The sequence below is a fragment of the Diprion similis genome, chromosome 10, assembly GCF_021155765.1.
Source record: "Diprion similis isolate iyDipSimi1 chromosome 10, iyDipSimi1.1, whole genome shotgun sequence".
NCBI classification, from domain to species: domain Eukaryota; kingdom Metazoa; phylum Arthropoda; class Insecta; order Hymenoptera; family Diprionidae; genus Diprion; species Diprion similis.
Genome location: NC_060114.1, coordinates 14789048 through 14801658, shown reverse-complemented (window position 1 = coordinate 14801658; position 12611 = coordinate 14789048). Strand labels below are relative to the sequence as shown.

The window sequence follows — 12611 nt, the reverse complement described above, 5'->3', positions numbered from 1 at the left end:
CGAATATGCAGCGAAAGCGGAGGCAAAGGCGAGTTCGCCTCTTCGTGAAGTGAACACGGTATTACAGGGGACACGCCCAACTGAGTGTATATACGTATTGCGTGGTGGTTCATTACCATAAGAAAGACACCGCATCGCGTTTTCGCAACGGTTATGCGAATTCTCATTATGTTAATAACTCGTCGTCGTCGTCGTCAGGAGTTCTGCATGCGGCTACATTCCTCGAGACCCACGTTCTCGGCGTCGATCAACGATTTTTAGGTTATCGATTTAAAAAAAAAAGGCCTTTGGTCCATGCTACTTCGCCGAAGAATTCATGTTATGGGTACAATTGTATGTATATATAACTATAGTGATTGTAGTCCTGGAGGTGAAGAGGAGACAAGACGAGGTTTTGCAGTCTTGGTCTCAGTATTCATGTCTCGTCTTATAATAAATTTCGATTTCTCGAACCCATGCAATAGTCGTTTCTGCAAAAATCCTCATTGTAGTGGACAAGGAAATAGTGACACTGAAATCAGGTGGTTTTCCTTTGAATATTGACCTATTTTGGCAAGACTCTTGTCGAGACTATTTCAGGCTATCCTGCGTATCTTTTTGAATTTTTCTATCATACTCTTGTCTTGGTCTAATCGCGAAAATCAAGACAAGACCAAGACGAGACGAAGTCACTAAATGTCCCATCAGATGTTGATAATTTCGTAAAAGTTCCACGTTCATTAGTAAAAATCTGAGTCTAGGTCTAGGTCTAGGTCTAGCTCCGCGTGTGCTAGTTTCTTGAAGAGCGTACCTAGATAAATGGCATGTGTCTATTCGAATGGCGATAAGTATAATGGATGGGGGTCGAACGGGTGTCTAAAATAGTTTAAGGCCAAGACGCTACGTGACGTTTAAATTTCGACGCTGGTCGTGGAGGTGGCGCCTCGCGTTGCGTCCGTCGACGTATTTCATTTCCCTTCCAATTCTAATTTAGATTGTTCATTTTTCTCGTTCACTTTCATTCCTTCATTTCCGTCGATGTCGCCGCAGAGCGGCATCGGCTAGACGACTGACGAGGCGACGTTCCTTCGTGAAAGAGAGAAAGAATCTATGTTTAGAAACCCGCAACCCAGGGGAGAGTTCGTCCCGTTGGAATCATCGTTCCTCGCGTGCCGCGATCCTCTTGACGAAAACGCGTCTTCTTCTGCAGCGATCGACCGTGTAATCCGCGAAAAACGCCATCTTATTTAGTTGGTCCACTTATTACTTGCTCAACTCCAGCACACAGCCCACCCACGGCTTTAATCTTTCGGACCCATTTTCATTTTCGATAATTATACGTAAGTATAGGGTACTTGGAAGAAAGGGTTCTGCACGCTTTATCAAACTCATTTCTACTTATTCATCAACAGCCGTTGGTTACACGGTTTTAAGTATAAGGTAATCAACGATCTACCATTCTGTTCTTTTTTTTTTTTTTCTTTGCCACTGTAAATTCAACCCTTGTAATGTTGCTGGTTCAGATTACAGTCTGGATTTCACAGTAGTTTTGGCGTCTAATCCTTCAGTGATAAGAGAAACCGGGGTTGTATCGATGATAAAAATATTGATCCGATTATATACCTCAACTTCTGGAATTGTAAAAAATGAGTCCTTTTGAGAGAAAATACATCCGTTAACGTTAATGTCTACTTCCAATTGCCAATGCTCATTGGAGTTTAGTTGTTTAAATAGTGCCCTTTACTTTACGATATACAATTTTGATCACTTTTACTGCTCACCAATTCCTTACTAATTATCGACGTTCGCACAGGGTGTGAAGTACCGTTGCTCGAATAGACACGAAGAGCCATAAAGTCACCAAGTCCTCAAGTCCTTAAGGTGCTTATAAAAACCCGTTGTACACCTCGAAAACGCGGGGATGCAAAACTCCAATACCGCTCAAGCGATCAGAGTGAAACTTGGGCAGTTAATGCCTTGTTTTGGCAAAGAGTGGAGCGACTTTTTGCTTTTTTAAAATTTGGAAAAAAAATTTACAGATTGGTTACCAACCACAGAAATTAGCCAAATTTTCACAGTCGCGCTGAATGGATTGAACTATCCGGTATGATGCCACTCGGCGGTGATGAAACACACATTTTGAGCCCAGTCCCATGAGATTTGATAGTGAAATGACGAAATGGCAGCTGATCTGGTTTTCGATTACGAAGTACACCAAAATCTCATTTTGGCGACATTTGTTACCGACATTACGCGCATGCCGGTAATGTATGCGTGTAATGTCGGTAAGAAATTACCGACAAATGTCACCAAAATAAGATTTCGGTGTTCTTCGTAATCGAAAACCAGATCAGCTGCCATTTCGTCATTTCACCATCAAATCTCATGGGACTGGGCTCAAAATGTGTGTTTCATCACCACCGAGTGGCATCATACCGGATAGTTCGATCCATTCAGCGTGACTGTGAAAATTTGGCGAAATTTCTGTGGTTGGTAACCAATTTGTAAATTTTTTTTCCAAATTTAAAAAAAGTAAAAAGTCGCTCCACTTTTTGCCAAAACAAGGCATTAACTGCCCAAGTTTCACTCTGATTGCTTGAGCGGTATTGGAGTTTTGCATCCCCGCGTTTTCAAGGTGTACAACGGGTCTTTATAAGCACCTTAAGTATGCTCTTAGTTTTTTACCCCATGAATTCGTAGGGTGCACAGACTTCTGTGTGTCCTACAAAAATTCCTACGCACACTGACGTACACGTGTAACATGTGTGAATGACAGTGAGCGCAGACTGTGTGGTGAATTATAGTTGCCGTGGTAGCAGTGGTGCGGGCTTATCGACCAAAACTGGGTGCCGCCATATTGGATATGGGAGACGCCATGTTCGGTGGTAGCAAGGGCAACTACCGCTGCGCCCTCCGACACTTTGTCCTCTCGCCCTCCACGGGAGGAAGCCGGCCATAGGCAATCCTGGTCGCGAGTCAATCCTCCTCGCCCTCATCCTTCGTCTCGTATCGTTCTTGGTTCTCGTTAGTGTTTTTTCGCGTAATAATAACAGTTTAATCAAACCGTCCTATTCTTGTTACACGCCAAGTTCTCGACATCTAATTTTCACTCTGCACATTACTTACACCATCGCTGTTTAGTGGTTTTTTCCTCCCCCTCCCCGTTAGTTTCTCTTGTTTTTCATATTCCTACTTCGTCCGCTTCTAAAGTCTTCTTCATCTTCTCATCATTCGCATATATTCCAGCTGTGCACACGCTGCTGCACCGCCTCCTTCTCATCCACATCTTCATCCTCATCGTCATCCTTTACTCAACGTATGTATAACGTCTAGACTAATACCGTCTCACCGTCTCGTAGACAGTACATGTCTTGCTCTGCTCTATTGCATAATTAAGTCCGTTCGCTGCCTCCCGTCATTTAATACCTACATATATACCTACTTAACCTGCTGGTACCCATAAGAACAACCCCCGTTAATCGCAACCCTTTGACTCCTGATTTTTGGAGGTGGCGGCGGCGGTGCTGGTGCGGTGTGATCATACAATACGTTGGGAGTATATATACGTAGTATTTACGTGGATACGATAGATATTATGTGGTGTTGCAAAAGGTTAGATTCCTCGGATTGGCCTGTGACAAGCATCGTCCGAGATACTAGAGGTTCGTAATCCTTTCGAAGGTTCCTTCTCTAAGGGCTAATACAAAGGCAAGGCTGCTGACTTAGGCTTCTGATATTGCTTCTTCTTCTTCTTCTTCTTCTTCTCCTTCATTATTATCACCATCGTCATCAGCATCAGCATCATCGTGATCATGATCACTACAGCTTTTCATTATGCAGTATTTTGTTGTTTGTTTTTTTTTTTTTTTTCTTTCTGCCGTACCATGCAGCTTTTCGAGTATATTCAAATTATACGCACATTTATTTCACGTGGTTAATTGTTTCAAATTTAATTCATCTTCTGAATATCGGTTACGATTGCAGTATTTATCGTATCCTTCACGCGCAAGCCATATAATCTGCTGCTTTTATCGATGTAATGTACACACGAAACTGTTGCTTAGCACATATGGTTTTGAATGATATGATGAATTTCATATTTTCTTCACGCTATTTTTGTAATTTAGGTATAAGACTATATATATATATATATATATATATATATATATATACTTGGCAATTGCGTAATTTTAGTTTACATATGCTATTCCATGTAATTTTATAGGTGAAAAAATTCGTTTTGTAATTATTGTCTCTAACGGTTGATCAATGACTGTCCAATGACGTTTGCATCGTTATTGTTTTTGCTGCAGTAACAGCACCGCGTGACGATTTTGCGGTGATGTTGGTTTGTGTAAAGCCTTGTAGATGGGTGGGTGGTTGGGTGTGTGTAAAATGTGCTATTGACGATGGGAAGAACGAATACGCGGGTGGCGGATGCCTCTACGTGTCGACGAAGCCGTATTAACGGAACGGCACTGTGCAAATTGCCGTTTAATCGCATTTCTATATATTTTAATGTAATTCCACTTGTCGGGTTATGACGCAAACATATCAGGGTTCTTCTCGACTCGGGGTGTATAAAATTACAGCCTCGTGTCGGTGCTGCCGTACCGCAACAACGATTAATCAAAATCTGAAAATAAACTTTCTCTACGAGAGCGAAAGAGAGAGAGAGAGAGAGAGAGAGAGAGAGAGAGACGACGACGACGACGACGACGACGATTAAACGTGTCAGACTTTTGACTTGAACAAGAGATGATGTTGCTACGGGAGAGAGAAGAAGAAGGATAAAAAGAAAAATAACAGACGAAGAGAAAGAGACGGAGAGAATGATTAAGTGTATAGAAGAAAGAAAGGGGAAAAAAAAAGGAAAAGAAAAACTAAAGAATTACACCGGAAATATTCTGGGCACGTGCGCAGGTCTCTTCACTGGTTGGGAATTCCGTGGCACGCGACTTTGACCAAGGTCAATTCTCTCTCTCTCTCTCTCTCTTTCTCTTCCTTGATTTACCTTTCTCTGATACCTCGACGTTGTTGCGAGCCAATCGCTCTCTCGACGCATTTACTCTTAGCTACTAGTATAAAAAAAGGAGAAGAAAAAAAAAGTGAACGTCAATTACGTATATATGTGCTACAAATTCTTTTCACTATGATCAATCGATTTTATAAGTCAAATTCATATAAAGATAATTCTTTAGTTACCACTTTGCTAAGTGATTTTACCTAAGCATTTGGCTACAGGGTGTGAAAAGTTTGAAATATTCATCGATGATGATATTGTTGGAAAATCGATTATCCATGGTCATTCATAGATAAGGTTACACCCTTCTAATTTTATTCCATTATTTTGCGTTATATACGATTTTCTCATAATTCTTATATCAATGTACAATTCGGAAGTGAAGAATGAATCAGTGAATATGGATATATAAGGGTATGAGGAAGAGGACCGTTGGAATGGTATAGAGAAACGAACCCACTTGATCAAGGATTACAACTAGGTGGTACATTTGCTTTATTGATTGTCGATGGCGACGTTCGTCTGCGCCGACCTACGAGTCGTCTACTGTGCTGCTACCAGTGTTCGACGCCTAATTCCTTATTCCGATATACTAATTCGATATAAGTATATAAGCTTGTGACAACCCTCGGTATGAATTATGGCTGCAACGGCAGTAGAGACGAACCCAAAGAGAATCGTACGATGTTATGACTTCCTCAGCGGTGGCCTTAGTAGTGTTATAGCCGCTTTGGACAAGTCCATTATTATGACCCAGAATTGTGCTGTTTTGTATGGAAAAAGATGGAAGCTGTAGTCGACAAACTGCTGAACAAGTTTATTATTCACGCAGTTATAAGTGTCGTCGTCGTCGTTGTTTTCGCATTTTTGTGTGTAGAATATCAGAGACGGGACGAAGAAAAAAAAAGAGAAGAAGGAGGAAAAAGGAGGCATTGCTAATGACGGAACTAAAATAGACTTGGTCAGGATCTCTAATCACTCGTGGAATTTCAAGTACTAAATTTACTCACCGTCAGTTCTCTGCACTTTCTGTTCAGCATCTAGAATATTGTAGACAGATAGATAAAACGTTCTGTTGTTGTTGTTGTTGTTGTTGTTCAGGCATCGTTTGAAAATTGATTTATTGGTAACGTAAATGCTCTTTTGATATACGATTCTCTGCACTTTCTTTTACTTGGTACCCGTAGGCATTAGGAACTCAAAAATTAAGGCACCCTGGATAAAGTGATGAATAGAATATTACATTTGAGGTATAACAGAGTCAAAAAAAAATTTTTTTTTTCATATTCTCAGTGCTGTTTTCTGATTTCCGTCGTCTTGGTCAGCTGTTACGTTAGATTCAGACGATAAATGTTAACTCCTGTTTAAACGGGGCTGCCGTACCGTTACTGACCTCGTATAACAGTCCTCGAACACTTTGTACTCCCTGAAGAGATTAGCCTTGTTTAATTTTACGATGGGGGTGCGTAGAGAACCTTGAACTCACAAGGGGGTAGGGGAAAATTTTCGGAGGGTTGGTTTGGTGTGACAATTGGATTTTTTTTTTTTGTATTTTACGTTTATAACGTAGTCTTGTTGTCGTTGGGAAGTCGTTGGATTAATCCTTGCGATTGATTTGAATGTGAAAAGAAAAATCATTGAAGACAAAATTATTCGCTTACAATATTACTGCTCTTTTTATGAGAAGTTGCATTACATCATCAACGTCTAATCAGAGATTCTGTGGGTCTTAAATACCGACTATGTATAAACAGATAAGCAAATTGATGTTGTAAAAATTTAGCTATACTTAAATATCGTTCCAGGATGTACGTTTCTACTCTCAGAAGAAAAAAACGCAACCGAAACGTTTCCTTATCACGGTTATCGATTGAATGTTATTCCTATTGCGTAATTCTCACATAAAAACAAAACTCGCATTTTATTTTTGAGTTTCAATTTTTCACATGGCAACGCGTTCAATTTCAATCGTTACGAGATCGTATATATATATATATTGTTCAGTAAACACAATTTCTCATCGCGCAAACTGCAGTGTGAACGTAACCGCGTAAAAAAAAAAAAAAAAAAAAAAAAAAAAAACCCGTGGGGTCTATAAGCAACCAGATGTAAAAAAACGTAAAATGAGGAAAAAAAATATTGTACAGAATTATAAAAGTTTCTTTGAAATTCATTTCATGATTCTATAATGTAGCCGTTATTTTGTTTACCCTTGTATCGTATCTATAATTGAAATCGCGTCTTGACATTTCGTATCTGCATACAATTATTGCAAGAGTAATAATCATGCCCAATAAAAATTGAAAAATTCTTTTCAAGTAAAAAAAAGTTCAAATAGCCCGGGGTTTTGGTAAAAGTTAGGCCGCCCGTTTAGTGGCGTTGCGTTGCGGCGAGTTATAGAATCAAACGACTCGGTAGATACGACAGTTACCTGACGAAGCGATCGGTAACACAGTATCGATGGTCGGTAACGGGGAATCGATAGTCAATTGTCGAGAGACGGAAGTCGGAGTGGCGAGGAATCGATAGCCGGACTTGGACGACGACGCACGATCATGCGAAATGGGGAATTACCGATTGAAGTGGAGTCCCGCTGACCCGATAATCTCTCCGTCCGTGACACGGCACCTGACCAGGGTAAAAAAAATTTGACGCAAAAGTAGACGAAGAAATGTTGATGAGTGTGATGAGAAGAAATTTGTAGAAGAAGAAGAAGAAGAAGAAGAGGGAGGAGGAGAAGAGGAAGGAAAAGAAACGTTGGACTGATTCTGCTCTACGAGGATATATTACTCGCCCATTCGGCACGATGATGTCGTTTCGTTCCGCGTTACTGCAAGCCACCTTCTTTCGTACATGCTGCAAGATTTAACGGGTCGTCACCACGGCCAATTTCATGGGGATTTAGCCCGTGACGTACGTTTCTAGCTTCTTCTACGACAATGAGTATCACTTTTGACTCTTGTATCGTACGGGGCTTAACCCGCACAACCTGTCACGTTGCGGATAAAAGAGAGCACGATACAAGAAAAAAAAAAAAGAAAGGAAAGAAAGAAACACCGACACGAGCAAAAGAGAAATGGTTGAGTAAAAGAAACGAAAGCTATATATATATATATCCTTTAGAGTGGGCTCTTAAAACATCAAAAACTAACATTTTGTCATACGAGACTCAGAAAAAAAAAAAAAAAAACTTCGGTTTTTTTACGCCACCCTAATATAATACTATTATATGGATGGCATATTAATAATTTTCCTGTATATTTTCTGAAAAATCGTGCTACAGTTAAAACGCGAGAATATTCTATTGGCTGCAATGTTATACTTAGACAAGATTTTTGCAAGAAAGAATTAGACAATGTAACAATGATGGTAGTTGATTGAAAAATTGTTAATCAATCGATGTATCTTATAGAAATTGAATTTTCTCAATTCTTATGAATTCCCAAGCATTAAATTGAAGGTATCAATTACAGTATCAAAATCGAAGAGAGAATATTGTGTGGTATCTACTTCGATTGAAATTGAAACCTGTAACTTTTTTTTCTCTACATTTTATTCTCTGCGGTTGAGTATACATGCAAGAAAAAAACGAAACGACGCGATTTGGGGGGGAGGGGGGGGGGGGTCAACAAAAGACAAAGAAAGAAGTTAGCGATGTAACCGTGGGCGAAACGGAACCTTTGTATCGGTCGATTGACTGACTGACTGACTGAGTCATAGAGTTCAGTTAATTATTCAATTTTCTGTCTGATTTTACGCGCGAAAGTTCACCTGGTTGTGGAATTTTACAATCACCAGCAGCAGCGGCAGTTCTACATGACTGTTATACCGCCTTGCGTCACCGCATCACAGTCATACTTTGCGCGATTTTCCGTCTAGCTATCGCTGGTTCTTTATTCAAAGATTGGAAGACAAAAAGGTGAATGAAAATCAAGACAAAGAACAAAAACACACTTCTCTCTTTATTTTCGTAATATTTATTGCGCAATTTGCTGACTAATTTTATCCGAAATTCAACCGTGTAGATACGTAGTTCCTTCTGTTTTTCTACTTTATATTCACCTTCGTATTCAGTACGAATTCGACCGCGAAGTGGCGAAATCTTTTTTTTTTTTTTTTTTCAGCTTTTTCATTTGCTGTACAAATGTATAAATTTTGAAAAAAAAAAAAAAAAAGAAATAAAAAATCACACTATGAAACGTGAGAATCACATGACGACGTGCTTACTTCCCTCAGCTTCCATCCATATTTACTGCTATATAATTTTAACTATTTATGTGATGTAGGTATATAGCGCGTTGTTATATATACATTTTCGTGTAATATATACCTACACGACGTTTGAAATGTCAATAGATTATTGATTCCTCGTTACCGCCATTATTCGTGGACCGAGAGCTCACTCAGCTGCGGTTGATGAATTCGATATTCACACATCTCTCGAGGCTTAATTCTGGCTGACCGATTGCTGTTACATTCTGCGGCTCCGGATTTATTTGTCACCGTTAACCTATCTGTGTGTATAGACGAGCGAACCGGCGGATAAATTCATGAGTCAGTTGTTATCTTATTTGATCGGTAACTATGTATGAAAATGTGTAAAAATGAAAAACGTAAACTGACTGGTGTTGGTTTTTGACGAGGGGCCAATCCCACTTTGGATTTAACGATCATGTTTTTAACGATAATAAATATATTAGGCGGAAGTAGGTAAAGATTTTAAAATCACTGCGAACGAGCGATTATATTTAAAGTTGTGATTGGAAATTGATAAAATCAGCAGGGAAATGATTTATGGAGTTGCACGTTGTTACGTGCAAAACTATTTGAGTTGCTTTATTAAAAAGAAAGACTAGATGAACTCAAAAATCAGATGAAATCGGTAAAGCGAAATCATTAATCGAAGTCTCTATTTGCGATATAATCATGGAAGAATCCTTGAATTGAAATATAATTAAAAATTGAAACATTTGAAACGAAAATTACACATTTCGCGGCGTATAAGCTGAAACGTTTTCATTCAGATTTCAAAAAAACAGACTATTTTTTTTTTTTTGAGTCTCGAGTGACAAAATGTTAGTTTTTGATGTTTTAAGAGCCCACTCCAAAGGACAGTTCAAAAAAAATTTTTTAAAAGGTCGCTCCACATTTTTAAAAACGTCAGAAATCGTCAAAGATCGATTTTTTTTTTTTTCTTTTAAATTTTTTTTCTCGTTACGGTATAATTTTATAGACAAGAAAAAAATAAGTTTCCGAAAGTTTCAGTTCAAAATTTGAATTTTGAAAGGTCGCTCTTAATTTTTTCGAATTTTTTGCTGCATTTCTTTAGATCTTTTCGAGCGACCTTTTAATATTCATATTAAAATTTCATAAATTTTTTTTCTGTAATTTAGTAAGAAAGAATCGATAACAATACACCACGACATGAATTAAAAATCAAACAAAATACTGAAAATATAATTTTTCTAATATAATTTTTTGACGATTTTTGACATTTTTTAAAATTTCGAACGACCGCTTAAAAATTTTTTTTTTGAGCTGTCCTTTGGAGTGGGCTCTTAAAACATCAAAAACTAACATTTTGTCTCACGAGACTCAAAAAGGAAAAAAAAAAAAAAAAAAAAAAGTCGGTTTTTTCGCGCCACCCTAATGTATATACATATAAATTCAAATCTTGGACCACATCTGCAGAAGGAGATACTAATTATGTAGCAATCATCCGGTCGCTGATTGCCAAGCGGTATAAATTTTTTCTCACCAGTGATTACCGGGTAGTTTGATGATCGTCTTCTTACTCGTTGATCATACTACTCACTGAAAATGAGCCGCCCAATAACAGTTATATTGCAGCGTGTCTATATATAATGTGATTAAAAACTGTGAACTACTTCATGGGATATTATGTACCATCATCATTACTGTTATTGGCGCTGCAGCGACGGACGATATTATATACCTATATACGATGGTTAACAGATTATGCACAAGCTCTGTAATCCGTCTGTTGCTCTTCCTGAATGTAAACAGAGTATGTAAACGTACCTGTGATTACAGGTACGCGCAATGTGTTACCATTGTGTCTTGGCGTTCGGTAGATCTGCATTATTATTTATACGGCTGGGCAGAGACTAACTATTACTAATTAGGTTTACGACCGTGATTGACTTCGTAGGTACTTGTAATGGCTAGAAGTACGACACAGAGGAAGTAGAAAAAGAATTGCGAAAACAGAGTAAGAAAATTATATTTACTTTTCGAAGTATTTTTGAGATCAAGAAATACGATGTGAGGATGAGAAGTAATTTTTTTTTTTTTTTTTTTTTTCGTGCATCCGAAGTTGACGATTTTTTTTTTTTATGCGTTTTTCACGAAGCGCGGAATTGAGGTTAGGGACGCGTAACGTGAAATTTCTGCGCGACGGCGCATACGCGCAGTGCAGAAAAGACCGCTTTTAACTCCTATGACTGAAAAGTGATCTTTCCAGTACTCCGCGCATGCGCACTCACCGATTCACCCTACCGTCATAGAAACCGATAATTTGTGTACGAAAATCACGTATGAAAAAACGCGTTATATAAATGGTTTCTAAAATTGATCTACAGAAATAAAAAAACAAAAAAAAAAAATAAAAATAAAAAAAATCTTATAAAACTAAAATAAGGATGAGGGTGAAGAAAAATCTTCTGAAATAGAATCGGATTTTCGGTTGGCGGAGACACTGTCGGTGGTGGAATGACCTCAGGGGCGAGTGGCTCTCGCAATATTTTATGACGTAGGGGGTAAGGCTTGGCAAAGCATACAATGTACATACAACGTCAGTCGTGCGGGCGCCGAGTTTATGGAGCCGGCTGCCTTCCGTTCTATCGACCCTTGTTTAACCGCGTCAACAAGGCGCCCCGACGCTCATGGCGTCGCCCCGACGATCATGCGACTCGGATCTGCATACTAGCTGATGCTGAGCGGATGCTGAAAGGGTTGATTAATTATTTATTATACGTTCAAAGTCTTATTTTGTTGGTATCTTATAGGAGACCAAATTTCGTGCGAATTATACGGTGATGTTTCTACTTTTGTACGAAAAAAAGTGAGGTTTTGTTTGTTAAATTAAATTAAATTACAACAGTATCAGGGAATTCTCAGGGAATTTCTTATAGTATATCTATGGAATATAGTAATTTTCATCCTAAGTTCATAAAAATCTAGTCATTTGGTGAGAAGAAAAAAAAATTTTTCTTTTAACTTTCAGGCAATTGGTCATGAACGAAGACCTGAATTTTTGAAAATTGTAGGTTCTTGCGAATTCTTACAAATTTGTCTCACAATGAGGTGTGCTCTAGACAAGTATAAAATATTCTTTTTCCTATGACTATTGTATTTTTCATTTATTGTTTACGTGAGAAGAAACTGGTTAAATAATGATTCTTGTTTGGAAAACCTGAAATTCTCAGGGAATTACGTTTTCACGAATAAACTGGACACCCTGTATATACACAGTTCGTTAATTACTTGAATTACTTTTTTTTTCTATTTATTTATTTATTTATTTATTTTTTTACGAAATAAAACTTGATTTTTTTTATAAATATTTATACAGAAAAGTTAGATTTGC

General features: G+C 38.3%; 1 protein-coding gene across 5 annotated transcripts in view; it reads left to right on the top strand.

The window, feature by feature from the left end:
- Nucleotides 1-12611, top strand: part of LOC124411482 (MAP7 domain-containing protein 1-like) — a 77171-nt gene that overhangs the window by 11853 nt on the left and 52707 nt on the right. Inside the window, exon 1 of one of the 5 annotated variants that reach the window (XM_046890604.1) lies at nt 3560-3641. The exons of the other annotated variants lie outside the window; for them this stretch is intronic. Within the exon in view, the coding sequence (XP_046746560.1) occupies nt 3575-3641 (67 nt within the window). The 5' untranslated portion in view covers nt 3560-3574. Of the gene's footprint in view, nt 1-3559; nt 3642-12611 lie in introns of those variants that run through there. 5 annotated transcript variants of the gene reach the window in all.